The sequence below is a fragment of the Dendrobates tinctorius genome, unplaced genomic scaffold (assembly GCF_039654945.1).
Source record: "Dendrobates tinctorius isolate UK_male_01 unplaced genomic scaffold, ASM3965494v1 ptg000028l, whole genome shotgun sequence".
NCBI classification, from domain to species: domain Eukaryota; kingdom Metazoa; phylum Chordata; class Amphibia; order Anura; family Dendrobatidae; genus Dendrobates; species Dendrobates tinctorius.
This window is the reverse complement of record NW_027361696.1, coordinates 19437937-19462644: the sequence shown is the minus strand read 5'-3', so window position 1 is coordinate 19462644 and position 24708 is coordinate 19437937. Positions and strand designations below refer to the sequence as shown.

Below are 24708 nucleotides of genomic sequence, written 5' to 3'. Positions count from 1 at the left end.
GCTGTTTTTTCTATTTTATGTACAAGGGAGTTACATCAATATTCACCATGCAGCAAACCAATATGTGTGATCTACCCTTCCCCACACAGCCCCCTCCTCCTCGTTACCTCCTTCCCCACACAGCCCCTCATCATCCCCAATTCCCTGAAAAGCTGATCACCCCCCATTCCCCACACAGCCCCTCATCACCCTTCTCCCCACACCCCCTAATCATCCCCCCATTCCCCACACAGCCCCTCATCACCCTTCTCCCCACACCCCCTAATCATCCCCCCATTCCCCACACAGTACCTCACCTTCCCTATGCAGCCCCACTCAAGTAACATCAACCCCTTTCCAAAATACATCCTCAGAGCGATCACTGCGTCCTTACTCCCATTTGTACAAGGGTCTATGGTGCAGCCCCTCATTCCTCTCCTCACAAGGCTCCATAGTGCAGCCCCTCATTTCCCACTTCTCTTCTCCAGCCGCCGCCAGTGCCTCAGGAAACCGCCTGCTATCAAATCTTCGCTGGACTGAAGGAGGCCCCGCCCCTTCCGGTGACATCATTACCACAAACTCCGTTTTAAGTGGATACCGTCACGTGATCTGTGGATGCCGGAAGTGGTTTCGCCGCCTTTGCGGCTGCTGGGTCTCTGGCTTGTTCGTTGTTGTCATGTCCAGGAAGCAGAGTGTCCGTTCCCGGCCCGGGAACAAAGCGGATCTTGAACGGAAGAGGGATGAACGAGCAGCGCGGAGAGCTCTGGCGAAAGAGCGGCGGAACCGGAGCGGAGAGTCTGGAGACCCGGAGGAATTCCTGAGCTTCGCCAACCAGCTGCAAGTTTTGGGACTGCGACTTCGAGAGGTGCCAGGAGACGGGTGAGGAGCATGCGCTGCGAGCTGAGGAGACATATTACTGCTCCCAGCGCCATATTGGTGCTCTTGTTTTTACTGCTGAAGCCGGAGCTGCCATATTGGTGCTCCCATAGGCACAGGATGCCTAGAGCCCTGCACTGTCTGCACATCCATACTGTCCCCATCCTGCAGCATCTACGCCTAGAGCCTGAGCCCTGCATTGTCCACACTTCCATATTGCAGCATCTACGCCTAGAGCATGAGCCCAGTATTGTCCACACCTCCATACAGCTCCCATACTGCACCATCTACACCTAGAGCCTGATCCTTGCACTGTCCGCACCGCTATACTGCACCACCTAGAGCCTGAGCCCTGCATTGTCCACACTTCCATATTGCAGCATCTACACCTGAGCCCTGCATTGTCTGCACCTCCATACAGCTCCCATACTGCACCATCTACACCTAGAGCCTGAGCCCTGCACTGTCCGCTCCTCCATACTGCAGCACCTACACCTAGAGCGCAAGCCCTGCACTGTCCGTACTGCCATACTGCTTCCATACTGCAGCACCTACACCTAGAGCCTGAGCCCTGAACTGTCCGTACTGCAATACTGCTTCCATACTGCAGCACCTACACCTAGAGCCTGAGCCCTGCATTGTCCGCTCCGCTATACTGCACCATCTACACCTAGAGCCCGAGCCCTGCACTGTCCACACCACCATACTGTACCATCTACACCTAGAGCCCGAGCCCTGCACTGTCCGTACCGCCATACTGCTTCCATATTGCAGCATCTATGCCTAGAGCCTGAGCCCTGCACTGTCCGCACCTCCATACTGCAACATCTACACCTAGAGCCTGAGCCCTGCACTGTCCGCACCACCATACTGCACCATCTACACCTAGAGCCCGAGCCCTGCACTGTCCACACCGCTCCCATACTGCACCATCTACACCTAGAGCCCGAGCCCTGCACTGTCCATACCGCCATACTGCTTCCATATTGCAGCATCTACACCTAGAGCCTGAGCCCTGCCTTGTCCGCACCTCCATACAGCTCCCATACTGCACCATCTACACCTAGAGCCTGAGCCCTGCACTGTCCGCTCCGCCATACTGCACCATCTACACCTAGAGCCCGAGCCCTGCACTGTCCGCACGGCCATACTGCACCATCTACACCTAGAGCCCGAGCCCTGCACTGTCCTCACCTCCATACAGCTCCCATACTGCACCATCTACACCTAGAGCCTGAGCCCTGCACTGTCCGCACGGCCATACTGCACCATCTACACCTAGAGCCCGAGCCCTGCACTGTCCTCACCTCCATACAGCTCCCATACTGCACCATCTACACCTAGAGCCCGAGCCCTGCACTGTCCGCACTGCACCATCTACACCTAGAGCCCGAGCCCTGCACTGTCCTCACCTCCATACAGCTCCCATACTGCACCATCTACACCTAGAGCCTGAGCCCTGCACTGTCCGCACGGCCATACTGCACCATCTACACCTAGAGCCCGAGCCCTGCACTGTCCTCACCTCCATACAGCTCCCATACTGCACCATCTACACCTAGAGCCCGAGCCCTGCACTGTCCGCACCGCCATACTGCACCATCTACACCTAGAGCCCGAGCCCTGCACTGTCCTCACCTCCATACAGCTCCCATACTGCACCATCTACACCTAGAGCCTGAGCCCTGCACTGTCCGCACCGCCATACTGCACCATCTACACCTAGAGCCTGAGCCCTGCACTGTCCGCACCTCCCATACTGCACCATCTACACCTAGAGCCCGAGCCCTGCACTGTCCGCACCTCCCATACTGCACCATCTACACCTAGAGCCTGAGCCCTGCACTGTCCGCACCTCCATACAGCTCCCATACTGCACCATCTACACCTAGAGCCCTGCACTGTCCTCGCTCTCATACTGCACCATCTACACCTAGAGCCTGAGCCCTGCACTGTCCGCACCTCCTACTGCTCCCATACTGCACCATCACACCTAGATATCCCAAGAAAAATGGAAGAATTAGGCACATCACAAGGAGAATAAATACAAATAGATTTTATTAATGCCCATATGGCATAAAAGCAAGAGAAGAAACATACAGGTGTGAACACCACATCAGTGATGCATCAATCCATAAAAAAGGGTCGCATGACAAAATTTTTTTGTACATATACACAATGTAGCAGATCAAGAATAATGACACATAGGCGCATGTGCGCTAAACAAAAAGTGCTACAAAGCAAACAAGCAGGGATAAAGTGCTGTGTGCATATCTGAGTAGTAATGTACACAATACATCCAATCTTAACAAAGGGTAGTGGCTGATTAACTGGATAGTTATTATTATCTTTCAGCCACTACCCTTTCTCTTTCAGGCGTGGTTCCTTTAAATTTTTACCATCGGCCGATCCGCTGTCCACCGTTTCTGTCAGTCCTCCTGCGGATCCATTTTCCGCTGTTTTGGCGGATTTAGACTGACAGAAACAACTGAAGTGTGAAACAGGCCTAAGCAGCTACCTTGGTGTTCACTAGTTCCTCTGATGGTGAGGTTAGACTTGTGCGGCAGGGAGCTGCCAGGTACCACTCCTGGGCGGTGTCTGGCTGTAGCAGCTGATCCCACTGGGGGAAGGAACACTAATGACAGGTGCGGGCAAGTACAGATTGGCACAACTGGTACTCTGGCAGGCGGGCATGGTTGGCACTCTGGTAGGCAGGTGGGCACGGCTGGCACCCTGGCAGGCACAGATAGGATAAAAGAACAGGTAGGAATCCGTTCAGACTGGAGGGAACGGAACCGTAGGACGCGGGACGGAAGCAGAGCAGAACCGCAGAGCCAAGCTGCAGTGTTGTGAACTCATTTTCTGGTCTTCCTCTGGTTTCTGGTGAGGGAGCTGGTTGTGCTGACAGAGGAGTTGTGAGTTCTCTTTCCGGGCTCCCTCTGGTGGTGGCAGGAGGTAGTGAAGGTGAGCTAATTAACAGAGGCCTGCCACCGGATAATGAGGAAGAGGATTGAACATCTGGAGTCTCAGAATGGATTAAAGACGGCCTACTCCCTATTCCCATGCTGGTGATTTTTTTTTTTTTTCCTGCCTCCTGAGGTCTTAGTTTCCAGCTCAGTTCCTGCCTTCTCAAGCTAAGTTGTCTTTGCTAATGTTCACATTTGATTTGGTTTGGTCTATTAAGTTTTTTGTGTGGTCAGCCAGTCCCGGCTGGGGCTGTGCTGAATTTTCACTCTTATGTCACTGTGTGTGCAAGTTTGCTTTTTTGTCCCTTATTGTTAATAATAGTAATAATAATAATACATTTTATTTCTATAGCGCCGACATATTCCGCAGCACTTTACATTTCAGAGGGGATTTGTACAGACAATAGACATTACAGCATAACAATAATCACATAGATTATAACAAATACCAAGAGGAATGAGGGCCCTGCTCGCAAGCTTACAGTCTGTGAGGAAAGAGGTAGACACGAAAGGTGGGTGGTAAGAGTTGCCCTGATTGTATGGACCAGCTATAATGTTAAGTGTGTAACAGTACAGACACAGAGGGCTAATGGATGCATAAAGCATGTGGAAACATGATGCTGGGAACCTTATTAGATTGGCCTCTTTTTGCTCTGTTCTCAGAATATGCCAGAGTGCTGATATAGGGGGAGAAGTCTAGTGACTTCAGGGTATTTTTTGCTATCAGAAGTGTTGGACATTTTTGCAGAGTTTTTTGGCGTGATTGCAGACAGTATCTTTCCTTTCCTGTCCTTTCTAGCTAGTGTGGGCCCCATCGTTTGCTCAGCCTATTTTCCTACCTGTGTTCGTGTTTTCGTCTTGTCTCACCGTCAATACATGTGTGGGGGCTGTCTATTCCTTTGGGGTCTGCTCTGGGGCAGTTTTAGATTTCCCCTTTTCTTGCTTTAAGCTTATTTAGTCCTCCGGCTGTGACGAGGCGTCTAGAATCATTGTAGGTACGCTCCACGGCTGCTGTTAGTTGTGTGGTTAGGATCAGGGGTCTGCAATCCGCGTAGTTACCAACCTCTCTGGTTTTCTGTGACTTGGCTTGGTCTTGTTTTCCTCCTCGGTGACCCATTCATAACACCGCAGGGTGCAGAGCAGAAGGAGTAGACACAAGACTACACACAGCTGAGTAGGGAAGGAAACAGACAGGGACACGAACAGGCACAATAAACGGACTTAGTACAGACAAGAACCGATACAGGAACAAGTACAGGACAAAGGATACAGGCCTGGGCATGCAGCCCCCAGGGAGGCGGAACACAAGACACACAGAGCGCAGAAATGGGTCTGGGTATGCAGACCCCAGAGAGGCAGAAAACAGGACAGGACCTGGCAACTTAGCAGCAAAGTAAAGACTTACAGAGTTTGTTGCTCAGGCATCTCCCTATGGGTGGAGACACCTTAAGTACCTGATACCTCTTGGCAATAGGTTGGGACCAAATTAAGGGTGTGCACTCTGTTTCTATAAAACTCAGGAAGTGCCATTGCCCTAAGCATACCGTCAGGAAGTATGCAGTGAGCAAGGACATGAGGCCCACAGCATGGAACAGGCAGAGGACAGAACTCACGGCATGGCCCGGAGTGGTAAGTGAGATGTGAAGCCATGCAGTGATGCCGGCAGGGATGTTACAATCTGTACCTAGAGCCTAGGTTTAGACTGTGAGGGATGAGGGAAACTCTGTTTTGGATTAAGTAATTCAGGCCCAATATATTGTCCAGAGATCTTCCTCCACTCCTTACAAGTGGCCCCCACCCCTGAGAAAAGTACACAGATCCCCACAAGAACAGAACTTCGCCATTTGGCCAGAGAATTGGAGGCTACGTGTTAATGAAGGCAAGGAGGAGCAGAGGTAGGATCGAAATCAATTACCTATGAAAGGAAACTCCAGACCGAGCGTCACTGGCATCTAAAGATGAATTATGAGAGTACTATGCATCTCAGAGTTAAGTCCAATATACCACATCTCCCTGGGAGCCCTCTGCACGCACCCCTACGTCTCATATCTCTAGTGGTCCCGGATAACGAGCTATTGAGAATGGCTCTCCAGAACCACTTAGCAGACCCAAGTTTGGACTCTCCATATCGGTCCAGCCCCAACAAACCCATTCATGTGTGTTTTCATTACATAGACCCTACCGTGGGACGTCTAGAACGTACCTGACAAGTCCTCATCCTGGCGATGTCCATAGCCTCAGTCCCGGCTCCGTCCAATCCCCGCCATTCCATTGTCTTCTGGTTATATATTTCCCTTGTGTCTTCACAGTAATTGCTTGTTTCACGCTCTGGGGGATCAGCTGGAGGGACATTCACGGAATCACCTGAGGCACCGACAGGAGACTGCCGATTACATGGTGAAGCATCGCCACGACTTTGAGCCCTTTGTGGAGGACGACGTTCCATTTGACAGACACGGTGAGAACCACAAACATTGCATCTTATCACCCCTCTTTATTCTCTTCCTTGTTGCTCCGCCTCCCCCTCTTCTTCCTCGTCGGTGCTCCGCCTCCCCCTCTTCTTCCTCGTCGGTGCTCCGCCTCCCCCTCTTCTTCCTCGTCGGTGCTCCGCCTCCCCCTCTTCTTCCTCGTCGGTGCCCCGCCTCCCCCTCTTCTTCCTCGTCGGTGCCCCGCCTCCCCCTCTTCTTCCTCGTCGGTGCCCCGCCTCCCCCTCTTCTTCCTCGTCGGTGCCCCGCCTCCCCCTCTTCTTCCTCGTCGGTGCCCCGCCTCCCCCTCTTCTTCCTCGTCGGTGCCCCGCCTCCCCCTCTTCGCCTTTCCCGGCCCCCCCTGCCTCATCGCCCTCTTCGCCTTTTCTGATTCCCCGCCTCATCACTTTCTTTTTTACTTCGTTTTTCTTGCTCTTTCTTGTAGTTCTGTCCTCACAATCTTTTTCTTTCTTTCTAGTTCAGAACCTGGCGCAGCCGGGAACCTTTGCTGGTAATGATGCGATTGTATCTTTTGCACGCAACAACCAAGTGAACGTGGTGATTCACCAGCTGAATAACCCGCTGTGGCAGGTAACGGATCTACGCTGCTTGGCATGGTTCATAGATCCTGATGCTGAGTCGACAGTCTTTTGTGTATTGTTTTGCTGCCCAGCATGAACGACATGATCACTTTACTGCTTGGCGATTGTAAATTTATATTATGTGTAAAAGCATTAAAGCAAAGAAAGAACCTCCTGCCGTTCATACTACACGGACGACGCCATAAACACTGAAAATACTTTGTTCCAATGCATACCATGAGCCGCTAAAGGCTGCCACGAAGAAACGGAAGATCAGCCTGCGGAGATATAAAAGAGGCAAAAACAGGTCCAGTTGCACCACATTCCTCAAGCATCGTGCTGGGTAAATGGAGGTTGGAGATATGTAACTTTCTTTTTCTGCCTTTTGGGCGGAGGGGCAGCTAAACCTGTAAGTTCTGCTGAACACTTACATGTCCCGAGCACTCAGCGGAGTCTGCTCTGTCCGTACAGATCCGAGGCTCTGACAAGGCCAATGCCCGGGAGCTGCACATCGCCTATCGCTATGGAGAGCACTACGACAGCGTCCGCCCCATCCACGACAACACAGAGACTCCGGCTCATCTGCAGACAGAGGTAGCCAAGACGACACGTTGTATCACTGGGGACGGCGACTAATTACATCGTAGTCTTTTGAAATAAAGAAATCTGATAGTACTCACCATCTCGGGTCCACACCCACTCTGCACAGCTGCGCCGAACATATCGTTGACATTGCTGTAGCCAATCACTGTCTCAGTGGCTCATATTGTCTAACCGCAGCAGAGGTCAGTTATTGGCTGCAGCGGCGCTGTCACGATCAATACACCGAGACCGCAGCAGTGTCGGGCAGTAGATGTTTCACCCAGGGAGGGTTAGAACTGTCTGATCTTGTTACTTTACATGTAACAGTTGGGTTCCTTGTTTCTTAAAGGTAGAAAACTCCTTTAAGAAAGGGCAATCTTCCTACATCACTGCCATCTTCTGCTCCTTGATTGTGGTTCTTCCTCCACGTACAGATGCTTTCCAAAGACGTCTCCAATCGGAAAGGAAAAACGAAGTCAAACTTATTGGAGGAGCGGGCAGCGCTGCAAGGAGACGCGGTGCAGAAAGTGCGAAACGCCACCGGCTGCGTGGTAAGATGATTGCGGAAACCAGGGAGGAAGTTCTGTGATATTTTATGTTTTGGAGTACCCTGAACGACGTCCATATCTGCTGTAACAAAGGATTAGAGGGCACCACACAAAAGGGATGCACAAGAAGTCTGTATACTACAAGCCATGAAAAATAGAGAAAAGCTACAGACTTAAGGCCCTTTTACATTTAGCAATGCACCAGCGGTCCGACGAGCGATCCGACCCGGTCAGGATCGCTGGTGCATCGCTAAATGATCGCTAGTGAGCTTTCACACAGAAAGATCTCACAGCGATGCAGCAGCGACGCAGCCGACGATACTCACCTTTCACACACAGCGATCCTGGCGTCCTCCCGCCTCCACGCGTCGCTCGTCTCACACAGCAGGAAGCTGACGACGAGAAATGGAGCCGCCCAATCTCGCGCGATCAGCGATGGACAGCGGGAGAGCCGGTCGTTGGTAAGTATCACACATAGCGATATCGCTAGCAATATCGCTATAACGTCACAAAACCGGTGACGTTATAGCGATATTGCTAGCGATATCGCTTAGTGTAAAACCCCCTTTAGACCAGGATCACCTGGATAAACAAATAATTTTATTGGATACCATAAAGACATAACCAATTAAAAACATTTAAAAGGTCATAAACATGACAAATAACAAAACCCTATTCGCCCAAAATGGAGCTAAAAACTCCCCCAAGCAATTGATGCACACATGCGGTTTATAATGGCTTATATCCCATATGACAATACAAAAATCAAAACCATAGATGTTAATATCAGTTATGATAACGTACACAGTATAGTCGGTAGATATAACCAATTCGCTCCACCCAAAAGGGAGTGAAACAACACCTAATTACCTGTCACCAACATACTAGTAAGAGCCACAGAAATCCACAATAGAAATTCCCAATGGCTCCAACCGCCATGTGTGGAGCTATAAGACACAGTCCACAAATAGAGGAATGAGTATTTCCCAGAAATACAAAGTTAAAAGGGCTACACGCGCCGGGCGTCTCCACAAGCTCCCCCAGTATCAGATATTCATAGATTACCGCATTAAGCTTTCATTTGGTGGGATCAGTACCCTATTCATGTGAATTGGTTTCCTCATGTATGTCATTTGTGACATTTAAACTTTGTATTTCTAGGAAATACTCATTCCTCTATTTGTGGACTGTGTCTTATAGCTCCACACATGGCGGTTGGAGCCATTGGGAATTTCTATTGTGTATTTCTGTGGCTCTTACTAGTATGTTGGTGACAGGTGTTGTTTCACTCCCTTTTGGGTGGAGTGAATTGGTTATATCTACCGACTTTACAGTGTACGTTATCATAACTGATATTAATATCTATTGTTTTGATTTTTGTGTTGTCATATGGGATATAAGCTATTATAAACCGCATGTGTGTGTATCAATTGCTTGGGGGAGTTTTTAGCTCCATTTTGGGTTAATAGGGTTTTGTTATTTGTCATGTTTATGACCTTTTAAATGTTTTTAATTGGTTATGTCTTTTTTGTATCCAATAAAATTATTTGTTTATTCAGGTGATCCTGGTCTAAGTCTGTAGCTTTTCTCTATTTTTCATATCTGCCGTATCCGCATGCTGTTTGTAGGACGTCCGCCTCATCCTGCAGAGTCTGGAGGCCGAGAGCTACGACATCGAGTCCACCATCCAAGTCGTCCTCCAGATCGAGGAGCTGAATCACATTGGTGAGTGCCCCCCCTACAAAATTGACCTATCAGACCAAACCGCTGACAGGTCGCTACAGTGTATCAGTGACGTCCATATTTTCTTTAGATGATGCGGACTGTGCAGCTGAAGGAAGCGACTGCTCATACTCATCAGCAACATCTGAGCTGGGTAACTGTGAAAGGCTAGACCCCCAAAGAAGACCCCAGCACCCTCCGGCCCCACAGAAAGAACAGGCCACGCACAGTATGCAGGGCCGGCAGCCAAGGCCCAGAGATGACCCACAGGAACAGAACAAGAAAAACATAAGCCAGAAGGTAAATGTCTTCCCTGGATGTTTCCAGTATCGGGTCCATGTACTCCGGGTCCTGAACACTGTCGCCTCACATTCCCAGACTCCTGATCTGCAGATCGGACATTTCCGAATGACTAGTTCTCCTTACTATCCCCCTGAAAAGCTGAATAATGGCAAGAATGGTGGCACGTCTGCTGTTCTCTTTACAGCATCTCTTGGGGTCATCACCCAGCTTTCCCAGACTCCTTAACAATAGATCCTGTCCAGCTCCTTGATTGCTGCATAACCTGCTGGTTTGGCGTTCGGGCTCCTGGGAAAGCTGAGTTACGGCTCTTGAGGAAGTTTTTATAGGGCCACACTGCAGCCTCGTATAATTAACCCCTTAATGTAGGCCTCGGCAAAGTGCAGCCCGCGGGCCACATCCGGCCCTCTGACTGTTTCACTCCGGCCCGCGAACCGATACAGCCGTGCGGCTGGAAACCAGAGGTCTGCGGGCCACACTGCCCAACCGCTGGCTCTCTCCGTTTTCTCCCTAGGCGCAGTCAGCATTGGTGGAGGAGGGACCTTCAGCCACTTCCTTCACCAATCAGCGTGTGAAACAGCTGACACTATGACGTCATCTCATCGCGTTAGCTGTGTACCGCCGGAGTGTCAGGGCAGCGGAGGTAGAGAGAAGAGCGGAGTGGGACTGAGGGGAGTATGTGGTGGTCTTTCTTTTTTTCATGTTTATGTACATGGGGATTCTATTGAGGTGACAGATTATATGGGGATTCTATCGGGGTGACACAGTACATGGGGAGGCAATGGAGCGGTCATGCTGCACATGGGGAGGCTATGGGGGTGACATGCTGCACACGGTGAGGCTATGGGGGCCTCATGCGGTATATGGGAAGGCTGTGTGTGGCTCAGGCAATATATAGGGAGGCTGTGTGGGGCTCAGGCAGTATATGGGGAGACTGTGTGGGGCCTCATTCAGCATGTGGAGAGACTGTGTGGCTCATGGTGTATATAGGGAGGCTGTGTTGGGCTCATGCTATATATGGGAAGGCTGTGTGGGGCTCATGCTGTATATGGGGAGGCTGTATTTAAGGTGCTGTGTGGGTGTTCATATGATATATGATGTATATGGGTTAAAAAATATATAGGGGGGTGTCAGCGTACTTAATCCTGCTCAATATTAAGTTATACAATTAATATTAATAAATTAATATTGAGTAGAATTAATTTCAAGCTATTAGTTCGGCCCTCCACAACAGTCATGGTCCCTCATGTGGCCCCTTGGGAAAATAAATTGCCCACCCCTGCCTTAAAGGGAACTGTCAATCATCAGGAGCAGGAATCCGAGAGGGGAGCGGTGTGCTCCTGCTGATTGTAGACAGGAATAACCTGTAATGGTTCAGTGCTGGTGGATAAGAATTTTTTATTCTCCCTGGAAATCTGTGTTGATAAAATTTTGTAGGTAAGCAACAAGCAGAGGAAAGATCAGCAGCGGCAGGAGAAGAAGAAGCGTCAGGAGAAGAGGCATCGGCAGAAGGCGCAGGAGCAGCTGGGCAATAACTTGGATAATAACCGGCAGGAGGAGGATGCCTCCGGGGTGACCATGGTGAAGGCGTTCTCCACCCTTAACATCTGAGCCTCTCCCCTCTTCCTGTGTCCACACCCTCGCTCAACCAGACTCCACCCCTGCGCAGCTTTGTCTGCTCTCTGGAGGATTGCAAGCATTCATGCTGCATGATGGGAGATCACAATAAATCCATTTACTCAGAGTAAAGGTTAGACGTGAGACTACAAGCCCCAGCAGCCGCAGGACTCATCCCCTGACTTTAGGGGGAGCTAACCTTTAGAACTTTTTCAGTATATTTTTAATTTAGAAAAAAAACTAAAATCTATGAGTATTGAATGATTTCTCCCAGGTTTTACTGATCTATGCAAAACTCACACTTTGACGGTACACCTGCTGGTGAGTAAGAATACAATGAATTGTTCTGTTATCAGCTCGACGCACAGTATTGCTCCTAACTGAACCTTATATTTAATCCACAAATGTTGAGTGACTTGTCCCAACCTGTGCTGCACTCCAGTCACCTCCAGAGCTGCACCAAGAGTGACTTGTCCCAACTTGTGCTGTGCTCCAGTCACCTCCAGAGCTGCAGCCGCCATTCAGCAGATTGTCATTGTTTTGTTTTTTCATAAAAACTGCACTTTATAATTGTATGTTCTGCATTTCTTTATTTCTCAATTTCTGAATACAGAAGCGCGTGGTGCCAACAGAAGGATAAGATTACACGTCGTCTTAAAATCACTGTACTTAATATGTTCTGATTCCAGTCACGGAACCCATCAGCAGGTAGGTATGGAAGTGGCGGCATGGCTGTGTACACACCCGCACCTAATAAAATTGACACCGTTAATGTAGAGATCCAACCTGCCAGTCATGAGAAATCCAGTATAGAAGCCATATGTAAATCAGGCTGGAAGTACACTGGGGGCCTGACCTGCCTCTCCCAAGCCACGGCCCCATGTTCACTTTGAGCCTCATTTGCATATGGCTTCTACAGTGGCTTTTTCAGGACTAACACATCCGCTCACTACAAAAAAGTGTCATTTTTATTGGGGGGGCCATACTGTGATTTCCATATGTAAAAACACCCTGATGTGGTTACCTTTAAATTTCCTCAAGTTAATGTAGGGGCAAAGGAAAAGAGGAGGAAACTTGTGCTTGGAGTTACAATAAAGGGTAGAAGGAACATAAAGATTGTACTGGGTGTTGCTATACATGCCGTACTTCTCTCCGAGTAGAACCCAGGAAAGGAGTGAATGTGGCCCAATATTGCCATATAACAGGGGAATGGGGTTGTATTGTGACCCCCAGGGGTCCACCACCGTCATTTGTGACTGTGGTTTGCTTGTCCCGGTTGCACTGTGATCCCATTCACACTAAGATAAAGGGGAAAGTGTGGGCCACACGACCTGTCACGGCCGACGTCGCCTTGTCTATTGTCTTAAAGTGCTTATCTGTTCCTGACGACTTTAATAAGAAACTCTGCTGGCTGAACACCCACCACGCATCAGCTTCACACAGAGAATGGCTTCCCGCAGTGCTCACATGGGGGCTGCGGCCCCTCGCATCCCTTCCTTTCCATGTTCTTGCTGTGGCACTTGGAAAATCGATGATCGAATGTCTGGAAGCAGAGGGCGGCCGCCCGGTCACACTCACAGCTCAGTCTCGCACATCCATGAAGATTCTGGTCATCTGTGCCAGAGAAAATAGTGATTATTATAAGGGGCCTGACCTAAGAGATGATGCATGATGGTACATAGAGTGGGGATGTCCCTGTATGACAGACGGATAATTGGGTCTCTGTTCAGCCTGGGCCTCCTGGGTATTGGACAGAATGCTAGAGCTGCAATATAGACTGACATATATAGGGGCAAATTATGAAGACCCATGTGTCTCAGCTCCGGGGTCTCTGACAATCAGGTGGGAGCAGAGGTAAGTATTACCGCATGAGATGTTTCCAGCAACACCCGAGAACATGTACGGCTCATACAGCGGGAAGCAGCCCATCTGGGATAGAGCACCGTAACAGCAGTCATGTCTCTGACAGCACCTGCAATTAACGGGAGCGTCACTGATACAGAGGAACGGAAATCAGCTGCAAACACAATCATCTGTTTACAGGAAATAACTTACAGTATGTGTGATACTGACAGCTGAGTCCTGTAACTAATCCTTTCCTGTGTGATACCGTCTGCTCAGTCCTATAACTAATCCTATCCTGTGTGATACTGACTGCTGAGCCGTGTATCTAATCCCATCCTGTGTGATACTGACAACTGAGTCCTATAACTAATCCTGCCCTGTGTGATACTGACAACTGAGTCCTATAACTAATCCTGCCCTGTGTGATACTGACTGCTGAGCCGTGTATCTAATCCCATCCTGTGTGATACTGACAACTGAGTCCTATAACTAATCCTGCCCTGTGTGATACTGTCTGCTGACCAATGTATCTAATCCTTTCCTGTGTGATACTGTCTGCTGAGCCGTGTATCTAATCCCATCCTGTGTGATACTGACAACTGAGTCCTATAACTAATCCCATCCTGTGTGATACTGTCAGCTGAGCCATGTATCTAATCCCATCCTGTGTGATACTGTCAGCTGAGCTGTGTATCGAATCCCATCCTGTGAGATACTGTCGGCTGAGCCGTGTATCTAATCCTATCGTGTGATACTGTCTGCTGAGCCGTGTAATCCTATCCTGTGATACTGTCGAGCCGTGTATCTAATCATCTCCTGTGTGATACTGTCTGCTGAGCTTTGTATCTAATCCTATCCTATGTGATACTGTGATGAGCCGTGTAATCCTATCCTGTGTGATACTGTCTGCTGAGCCGTGCATCTAATCCTATTCTGTGTGATGCTGACTGCTGAGCCGTGTATCTAATCCTCTCCTGTGTGATACTGTCTGCTGAGCCGTGTATCTAATTCTCTCCTGTGTGATACGGACTGCTGAGCCGTGTATCTAATCCTATTCTGTGTGATACTGACAGCTGAGCTGTGTATCTAATCCTATCCTGTGTGATACTGACTGCTGAGCTTTGTATCTAATCCTATCCTATGTGATACTGTGATGAGCCGTGCAATCCTATCCTGTGTGATACTGTCTGCTGAGCCGTGCATCTAATCCTATTCTGTGTGATACTGACTGCTGAGCCGTGTATCTAATCCTCTCCTGTGTGATACTGTCTGCTGAGCCGTGTATCTAATTCTCTCCTGTGTGATACGGACTGCTGAGCCGTGTATCTAATCCTATTCTGTGTGATACTGACAGCTGAGCTGTGTATCTAATCCTATCCTGTATAATACTGACTGCTGAGCTTTGTATCTAATCCTATCCTATGTGATACTGTGATGAGCCGTGTAATCCTATCCTGTGTGATACTGTCTGCTGAGCCGTGCATCTAATCCTATTCTGTGTGATACTGACTGCTGAGCCGTGTATCTAATCCTCTCCTGTGTGATACTGTCTGCTAAGCCGTGTATCTAATTCTCTCCTGTGTGATACGGACTGCTGAGCCGTGTATCTAATCCTATCCTGTGTGATACTGACTGCTGAGCCGTGTATCTAATCCTATCCTGTGTGATACATGTCCCCCACATGATCTTCGGACACTGCTTTGTGTTGACTTCATGATGTGGAAAATATTTACAAAGTCAACACCAATGTTTATCTGTAACTTGAGGCGGGTGCCATGTAACTTGCCGCAGTGATTCCAGGTTGTCCCACACAGTGTATGGACGACGGGGACGGGACAGGTAGCTGTTTCTCTGCTCTGCCCCTCACTGCTTTTCAGATGGCTGAGCCTCTCCACGTGGTAGTCGGGCTGAAACACATCGCCAGACCTTATGGCATTGCTATGACCTGCATTGTACAGATAGAATGCGTAACAATGTCTGACAACCCATTTCCTGCTCTATTCTTGGGGAAAAAAAACAGCAATTCCCCCAGTGGTTTTTGGGGATTTTGTTTGTACGTCTTTCATACACTCCCTGACAGAAGTTATGTCGCTTATCCATGTTATGTAAATAAAAGCTTATAACCTGACGCTAATTTCTTCCATTGGGTGTATAAATTATTCTTTTGAAAGCTGAAACCCTCTGACATGTGGTTTAGGTTAAGAAAATAAATTGGCATCAATGCAGAAATATTGATCATTTAATGGACACAGAATGGTCAGATTTTGGCAAGACAAAAGTTTTGTCGGCCACAGAAAGTAATGTGATATTCAAACAAATAATTAACTTAAAATACAAATATATGTTGCATAACATTGGTGAATGAAGTTGTGGTTCTATTAAAGTCATTTAATATTTTGTGTGACTTCCATGAGTTTGAAGGACTGCATCCATGTGGTTCAACAATGATTCATACAATTTATTAATGAAGTCATCAGGAATAGCAAAGAATGCAGTCTTACATGCCTCCCAGAGTTCATCTAGATTCTGGTTTTGTCTTCCAAGCTTCCTCGTTCATCTTACCCCAAACATGCTCAATTGTTGAGAGTTCATTTTCCCCTTCACCATTGAGGTCTGATGAACTCCCTCTTCTGGTGAAGGAAGGTAGTGAGGCTGATTACAAAGCACCTGAGCAGAATGATGATGACTGGGTGACTGGGATTGCTGACTGGATATAAGGCAGCCGACTCCCTTCTGCATTGCGAGTGATTACTCTGAGGGATTCTTGGAGACCAGTCTGATTCCTGCTCTTCAAAAGATAAGTTTTCTGCTCTACTTTTTGCATTTGTGTTTTGGTTTTGTTTTGCCTTGTTTTTCTGGATTTCTGCCTTTCCCTGCTGGGTGAGCTGAATTCCTTTTTGCTCTGTCTTCAGATAATACCTGAGTACTGATATAGTCTTTTTGAAGCCTAGCGTCTTCAGGGCTTTTTCCCTATCAGTCTGTTGGCTCTTGTTTTTGAGAGGGTTTTGGCGTATTGCAGACAGCAGCTTTTCTATTCTGTCCTATTTAGTTAGCTTGGGCCCCATCATTTGCTCAGCCTATCTTTCTATCTGTGTGAGTGTTTTTTCATCTTTCTTCACCGTCATCATATGTTGGTGGCTGCCTATTGCTTTGGGGTCTGCTCTGGGGCAGTTTAGATTTCCCTTTCTGTCTTTAGGCTATGTAGTTCTCCGGCTGTGATCGAGGGGTCTAGGGCACCGTAGGAACCCCCCACGGCTACTGCTAGTTGTTGTTAGGTTCAGGGGTCTGCAATCCGATAGCTGCCAACTTCTCTGGTTTTCTGGACTTAGCTAGTATTTCTGTTTTTGCCTCCTACGGTGACTCATTCATAACACTCAATGATCATGTCTGGTGACTGGGCTGGCCAGTCCTTGAGCACCTTGATCTTTTTTGCCTGGAGTAACTTTGTTGTAGAGATGGAGCACCATCCTGCTGCAGAATTTGACCCCTTTTATGATTTGGAATATAAGAGGTAGCTAATACTACTTGATATTTTAGGCTATTGATATTGCCTTCCACCTTGCAAATGTTTCTCACACCCCCATACTGAATGTAACCCCAGACCATGATGTTTCCACCACCAAATTTAACTTTTCTGGGTGTATTTTGGATCCATATGGGCTCCAGTAGGTCTCCTGCAGTATTTGCGGCAGCTGTAGTGTAATTCTATTGAAGATTGATCAGAGAAATCCACCTTCTGCCACTTTTCCAGCGTCCATCTATTTAGCAGGCTGTGGAACTTTGCAAATGCCACACGGTTTTTTATTTGCCTTTTGTTTAGTGCTGGCTTCTGGGTACTGATTCGACCATGGAGGCAATTTCGAGACAGAATCCTACAAACTGTTCTAGTTGACAGGGACTTGAGGTGACCAGGCCTGTTGGAGCTCTGCTGCAGTGGAAGAGGGGCTTGCTTTGGATTTTCTAACCAACAAACGTACCTCCTGAGCAGTTGTCTTGCAGGCTCTGCCGGACCTAGGCTTGTCAAACACATCACCAGTCTATTCAAATTTTTTTTTAATTCTTTGTACTTGACGCAGTGAATCTAGTCTTCAGCCTCTTGATCATCCAGGCTTTGGTCGCAGGGTGGATTTTTGACATGTCAGAGCTCAAGTTGCAGCTCAAGTGAAGGTCTGGGGTGCTGGGTTTCTTTTTTATACACACCCACTAATTAACCGATCATTTACTGAGCACAGGCAGCAAAACTTTTGTCTTGTCAAAATCTGACCATTCTGTGTCCATTAAATGATCAATAATTCTGCATTGATGCCAATTTATTTTCTTAACCTAAACCACATTTCAGAGGGTTTCAGCTTTCAAAAGAATAATTTATACAACCAATGGATGAATTTAGCGTCAGGTTATAAGCTTTTATTTACATAACATGGATAAGCGACAAAACTTGTTTATTGTTTGGACCAGCCCTAGTGTAAGGGGCCCGTTACACATTGCAATATCGCTGTAATGTCACCGATTTTGTGACGTTGCAGCGATATTGCTAGCGATATCGCTACATGTGATACCTCCGACCAGCTCCCCCGCTGCTCATCGCTGGTTGCGCGAGAACGTCCTGGACAATTTCTCGCTGGGCGCTTCCTGTGGCGACGCGGGCGGGAGGACGTCAGGATCGCCGCGTCTGACAGGTAAGTAGCGACCCCCGGCCCCTGCTATGTCGCTGGTGAGATCTGCCTGAGTGGCAGCTCACTAGCGACCACTTGGCGATGCACCAGCGATCCATAAGTGTAACGGTACCCTAAGAATCGGGTGTTCCTGTTGCTGCATGAACCAGTTAACAGTCTAAATATATAACAGTACAGACACAGAGAGCTATTAAATGCATAAAGCATGTGAACATGATGCGAGGAACCTGGTTATGGTAAAAGATTTTGAATGAGCCACACAGGGATATTTAGGTTATTGCGTAGAGGCGATAGGCCAGTCTGAACAAATGCGTTTTTAAGGCCCGCTTAAAACTGTGGGGATTAATCGTATTAACCTGGGTAGTGCATTCCAAAGAATTGGCGTAGCACGTGAAAAGTCTTGGAGACCGGAGTGGGAGGTCCTGATTAATGAGGATGTTAACCTCAGGTCATTAGCAGAATGGAGGGCACGGGTAGGGTGGTAGGCTGAGACGATGGAGATGTAGGGTGGTGCTGAGCCATAGAGTGCTTTGTGGGTGAGGGAAATCAGTTTATACTGAATTCTGGAGTGGATGGGTAGCCAGTGTAATGACTGGCACAAGGTAGAGGCATCGGTATAACGATTGGTGACGAATATGATCCTAGCTGCAGCATTCAAGATGGACTGGAGAGGGGAGAGTTTGGTAAGAGGGAGACCGATTAGTAGAGAGTTACAATAGTCCAGACGAGAATGAATACGAGAAACAGTAAGAGTTTTTGCAGAGTCGAAAGTAAGAAAGGGTCGAATTCTAGAAATGTTTTTGAGGTGCAGATAACAAGAGCGAGAGAGTGATCAGATATGGGGGTAAAAGAAAGCTCGGAATAAAGTATGACCCCAAGACAGCGGGCATGTTGCTGGGCAGTAATGGTGGAACCACAGACGGCAATGTCGGGCATAGGTACGTTAGCAGAGGGAAGAAACACAAGGAGTTCAGTTTTTGACAGGTTCAGTTTCAGATAGAGAGAGGACTTGATGTTAGAGACAGAGGTAAGACAATCACTGGTGTTTTCCAAAAAGGCAGGCGTAGTATCAGGAGAAGAAGTGTATAATTGGGTGTCAAGCATAGAGATGGTACTGGAACCCAAATCTACTAATTGCTTGATCAATAGGGGCAGTATACACAGAGAAGAGGAGGGGGCCTAGAACCGATCCTTGAGGAACCCCAACAGTAAGGGGAAGATGAGAGGAGGAGGAGCCAGCAAAAGGTACAGTAAAGAAGCGGTCAGAGAGATAGGAGAACTAAGAAAGAATGGTGTCCTTCAGGCCAATGGAACAGAGCAAAGTATAGGAGTAACCCCGGCACACTAATAACATGAAAGTAACTTATACACACACCTCAAAACCAAGGATCTAGTCATATCCCTGATGAAAGCTCGAGATGTAGAGCTGAAACGTTGGATTGTAACACCACCCTTTTTTTTCACAATCAATAAAATCACAACAATTAAAGACTGTCGTTGAGAAGACTTTACTTTCATGTTATTAGTGTGCCGGGGTTACTCCTATACTTTAGTCTTGTTTTTTCCCAGAGCACCTAAGTTGGGGTTTGAGCCTGTCATATCTACTTTATATAATGGAACAGAGCATAGTGAGGATGATCCACAGTGTTGAATGGTGCAGAGAGATCCAAGAGAATTAGCATGGAGTAGTGACCAATAGTTTTAGCTGTTAGAAGATCATTAGAGATTTGTGAGGGCAGTTTCAGTAGGGTGTAGAGAGCGGAAACCGGATTGTAGAGGGTCGAGGAGAGAGATAGTGGATAAGACGGGCGTGGACGAGGCGTTCCGTGAGTTTAGAGATGAAGGGAAGATTAGTGACAGGTCTATAGTTAGCGGCACAGTTTTGGTTGAGGGATGGTTTTTTAAGTAATGGCTGTATGATGGCATGCTTAAATGAGAAAGGAAAGATACCGGAAGAGAGAGAGAGGTTAAATATTTTAGTTAGGTGAGTGGTGACAGCAGGGGAAAGGGACTGGAGGAGATGTGTTGGAATGGGGTCACTAGTGCAAGTGGTAGGGCGAGAAGATGCAAGGAGCCTGATTACTTCTTCGGTTACTGGTTCAACTTAATTTTTCTATTAAAAAAATTTGGTTTGTGTCGCCATTTTCTGAGACCCCCAACTTTGGAAGCTTTTCCATCAACGAGGGCTCGTATTTCGCATGCCGAGTTGTACTCTTAAATGCTACCATATTGGGGTGCATACCTCATTTTAATCACTTTTTATTTAATTTTGTTGAGGGAGGTGCGTCAACCAAATACATCAATTTTGGAGATTTAATTTCATTGACTGTTACCATATGAGTTAAAAAAATTTATAGTTTGACAGATCAGACTTATAGTTGCATTATTGCTGAATATGTATTTTTCTCTTTATTTTTTAACAAGGAAAAGTAAACACATAACATTTTTATCTTTTGTTTACTATTATTTTTTATTTTACGTTATTTTTTCATAGTCAAGCACGACGTTGCGATCTTACGTCACTTAACTACAATCTGCTCTGTAGTTCCTCGGCATAAGATGCTTAATGACTAAGGCTGAATGTACACGGTGTGACCATCAGTGAACTCACCAGTCAATCTCGTCTACCGGCCAACCGCACCCTCCGATCCCACAATAGCAGCCGTAGAAAACGTAGGACTTCAGAGGAGACCGCCCTGTCATGTACTGCACCATCTGTCCAAACTCCAGTATTCCAGCTCGTGTTCCTACCGCCATCACTAGACACAGAGAGATAGAAAGCAGGGTCACATCTGGACTTCTGGATGACAACCGCAATCAGAACTGCCATGGAGACCTTACTGGTTGTCACACAACCTCCTCAGACGGTCGGAAAGACGACATCGTGCCCAGGACCTACAGGATTATGTCAATTTAACCTTTTCTGTAATGCACGGCACCCTTCTGTCAGCAGGTGCCAGCGGCGTTATTTAGCTGCACACTGCTATTAAACCCCTTAGATGCTGCAGTCAGTTACCGACCACAGCATTTAAGCAGTGTGATACAGCTAGTGCACCAATTCCAACACCAATCACACCTCCCTAAAAAACGTGATCATCCAATGCCAATAGGTTGCCATAGCAGCTGGGGGTATAGCGAAGACCCTGTCGCCTGCATCTTTAATCTTCTATGAACCCCAGACTGTGACCAGACATCAGAGATCAACAGAGTTATATACTGTAGTATATACTATAGTATTGCAGTATATACAGTGGTTTGTAAAAGTTTGGGCACCCCTTGTCAAAATTAATGTTATTGTGAAGAGTTAAGCAAGTTGAGGATGAAATGATCTCTAAAAGGCCTAAAGTTGCAAATGACACATTTCCTTAGGCAAAAAAATGTCGTTTTTTACATTTTAAAAATTACTAAAAGGAAAATGGACAGATGCAAAGTTTGTGCACCCTGCACGGTCAGTACCTAGTAGCACCCACTTTTGCAAGTATCACAGCTTGTAATCGCTTTGTGTAGCCAGATAATAGACTTCCTATTCTTTGAGGGATTTTCATCCATTCTTCCTTGGAGAATTCCTCCAGTTCTGTGAAATTCCTGGACCGTCTTGCTTCCTCTGCTATTTTGAGGTTTAGCCACAGATTTTCAATGATGTCCAGACCAGGGGACTGTGAGGGCCATTGTAAAACCTTCAGCTTACACCTTTTGAGGTTGTCTATTGTGGATTGAGGCATGTGTTTAGGATCATTCTCCATTTGTAGAAGCCATCCTCTTCTTTTCACCTTCAGCTTTTTTATAGATGTGTTATGTTTGCATCAAGAATTTGTTGAAATTTCATTGAATCCATTCTTCCCTTTACCCGTAAAATGTTCCCCGGGCCATTGACTGCAACACAACCCCAAAGCCTGATTGATCCACCCCCATGCTCAATGGTTGGCGGGATGTTCTTTTCCTGAAATTATGTGCCCTTTTTTCTCCACACATACCTTTAATCATTGTGGCCATAGAGTTCTATTTTATCATCATCGGTCCTCAGGACTTATTTCCAAAATGCATCAGGCTTGTTTAGATGTACTTTTGCATATTTCTGACGCTGAATTTTATGGTGAGGATGCAGGAGAGGTTTTCTTCTGATAACACTTCCATGAAGGCTGTCACGCTCGCGCCTTGGCTGAATGGCGCGAGCCGGGGGTTTGTGGCCCCACAGACTACCCTGGAAGGGGCGTGACTACGACAGCTGCCTCGGTCTTCACTGGAGCCTCTGATGGTGAGGTCAGGCTTGTGCGGCAGATAGCTGTCGGGTCTGGCTGTGGCTGCTGATCCCACACGGGGACAAGTCACTCGGACAGGTGTGACTAACAGGCAGGCTGAGACACTGGGCAAGAGGGCACGGCTTGGAGACACAGGACAGGCGGGCACGGCTTGGAGACACAGGACAGGCGGGCGTAGTAAGAGAAGGGGCAGGTAGGGACCTGTTCACACAGCAGGTATAGGCAGGAGGGAGTGGTGTATGAGAGAGCAGGTTTGGACCTGTTCACACAGCAGGTGTAGGCAGGAACGAGTGGTGTATGAGAGAACAGGTTTGGACCTGTTCACACAGCAGGTATAGGCAGGAACAAGTGGTGTATGAGAGAACAGGTTTGAACCTGTTCACACAGCAGGTGTAAGCAGGAGGGAGTGGTGTATGAGGTTTGGACCTGTTCACACAAGAGGTGCAGGTATGGATATAGGCAGGAAGGAGTGGAATATGAAGGAGGGGTTAAGACCTGTTCACACAGGAGGTGCGGAGCAGGCAGAGCTGCAGAGGTACGGAGCAGGCAGAGCCGCAGGAGTGCGGAGCCGTGCAGACAGAGCGGCTAGGGACCCGTGCAGACAGAGCGGCTAGGGTTCAGATGCACAGATAAAGCTGCGAGGGTGCAGATGCACAGATAAAGCTGCGAGGATGCAGATGCACAGATAAAGCTGCGAGGATGCAGATGCACAGACAGGGGGGACACAAGGAAAGACACGGCAGAGAAGGAACCACAAACAAGGAGACTGACAAACAGAGGTAAGACTGAGTTCAGACAGAGACACCGGGACAAAGACACAAGGACCAGGATATTCTGCCTCCTGGCAAGCGGACAGAGAACAGACAAGGCACTGGGAACAAGACTCAAGGGCCAGGATATTCAGCTTCCTGGCAGGCAGACAAGGTACAAAGCAAGACTAGAGTAATCCTCCAGAGAAGAGGACACACAGAACAGGGCCTGGCTTCCTCAGCAGCAAGGTACTAACTGAGTATAGACATTGCACAGGCCATGTTTCAGTGGGAGTGGCGAAACTAAATAGTCAAGGGCTCCAGGTGATTGGTCAGGGACAGATTACACAGGTGCACCCAGACTGCATAAGAACCAGAGAGTTCAGGCGCCGCCCCCCTATACACACAGTCTGGAGACACAGAGCTGGCAACAGGCAGAATTCACAGCATGGCTTGAAGCAGAAAGTAAGTTGGTGTGTGGGGGATGGGAGACCATGCAGTGATGCCAGCAGGGTTGTTACAAAGGCCATATTTGTGCAGGTGTCTCTGAATAGTAGAACAATGTACCACAACTTCAGAGTCTGCTAAATCTTTCTGAAGGTCTTTTGCAGTCAAGCGGGGGTTCTGTTTTGCCTCTATGGCAATCATGAGCAGCTCTCACTAAAATTTTGCTTGGTCTTCCAAACCTTATCTTGACCTCCACTATTACTGGTAATGGCCATTTCTTAATTACATTTCATACTTAGGAAAGAGCAAGTTAAAAATGCTTTACAATCTTCTTATAGCCTTCTGCTTTGCAGCCTCCACCATTTTCACTTTCAGAGTGCTCGGCAGCTGCTTAGAAGAACCCATGGCTGCTGTTTGTGGCACAAGGGTAGAGGAGGCTGGGTTTTTATAAAGCTGCAAAATTTGCATTACTTGGCCTTTCCTAACAATGATAGTGAACGAGACATAACCCTAATAGGCTAAGTAAGGTCTGAAACCTTGGTCATACTTACAGGTGCAACTCACAAAATTAGAATATCATCAAAAAGTTAATTTATTTCAGTTCTTCAAATCAAAAAATGAAACTCATATTCTATAGAGTCATTACAAACAGAATTGTGAGGAAACGAGGGGTCGGCGGGCGCCCAAGTCTGTTATCCGAAACCATGTGGACCAGGAATCGTCCTGCCTAACGCCCACTCTCCCGTTAAACGTGGGCATAATGCTACTCAAACAACGCAGGGTGAGGATAAAATAGTATGGCAATGCCTTATTGAACAACAAAAAAGTCAATTGTTCTTGGCTTGCAAAACAGTCGTCTGGGTAATTAAGATATAATCTGGTTTCTTCACAAGAATGATTTATTTCAAGTTTTTATTTCCGTTAATATTGATGATTATGGCTTACAGCCAATGAAAACTCAAATGTCATTATTAGAGATGGGCGGACACCTGGATGTTCGGGTCCGATGGACTCAGGTGAACAGTTACAAAAAGTTAGAGTTCAGGTGCCAGAACAATACAAGTGGGAAGAGCAAAAAAAGAGGAAAAAACATTCT

At 47.6% G+C, this 24708-nt stretch overlaps 2 protein-coding genes across 5 annotated transcripts in view; one reads left to right on the top strand and one right to left on the bottom strand.

The window, feature by feature from the left end:
- Positions 1-578: 578 nt before the first annotated feature.
- Positions 579-12211, top strand: OTUD3 (OTU deubiquitinase 3). The gene is made up of 8 exons (XM_073570374.1): positions 579-858; positions 6131-6279; positions 6765-6877; positions 7339-7461; positions 7884-8000; positions 9626-9722; positions 9811-10019; positions 11457-12211. Exons 1-8 carry the CDS (start codon positions 656-658, stop codon positions 11628-11630), a joined length of 1185 nt encoding a protein of 394 aa, XP_073426475.1. The 5' UTR covers positions 579-655; the 3' UTR covers positions 11631-12211.
- The window catches only part of LOC141085174 (phospholipase A2-like), an 87538-nt gene continuing 75029 nt past the window's right edge, over positions 12200-24708 (bottom strand). For all 4 annotated transcript variants that reach the window (XM_073570375.1, XM_073570376.1, XM_073570377.1 and 1 more), the window contains 3 exons: positions 20769-20916; positions 13502-13608; positions 12200-13250 (listed from right to left, as the gene is read on the bottom strand). In XM_073570375.1, coding sequence (XP_073426476.1) covers positions 13072-13250; positions 13502-13608; positions 20769-20916 — 434 coding nt within the window. In that variant the 3' untranslated portion in view covers positions 12200-13071. The remainder of the gene's footprint in view (positions 13251-13501; positions 13609-20768; positions 20917-24708) is intronic.

What these genes read in the sequence shown, in the direction of transcription:
- OTUD3 (XM_073570374.1), top strand. Translation starts at nt 656, where the DNA reads ATGTCCAGGAAGCAGAGTGTCCGTTCCCGGCCCGGGAACAAAGCGGAT. An exon ending in GAAACGCCACCGGCTGCGTG is followed by an intron (nt 8,001 to 9,625) that starts GTAAGATGATTG and finishes TGCTGTTTGTAG; the next exon opens with GACGTCCGCCTCATCCTGCA. An exon ending in AGAAAAACATAAGCCAGAAG is followed by an intron (nt 10,020 to 11,456) that starts GTAAATGTCTTC and finishes AAAATTTTGTAG; the next exon opens with GTAAGCAACAAGCAGAGGAA.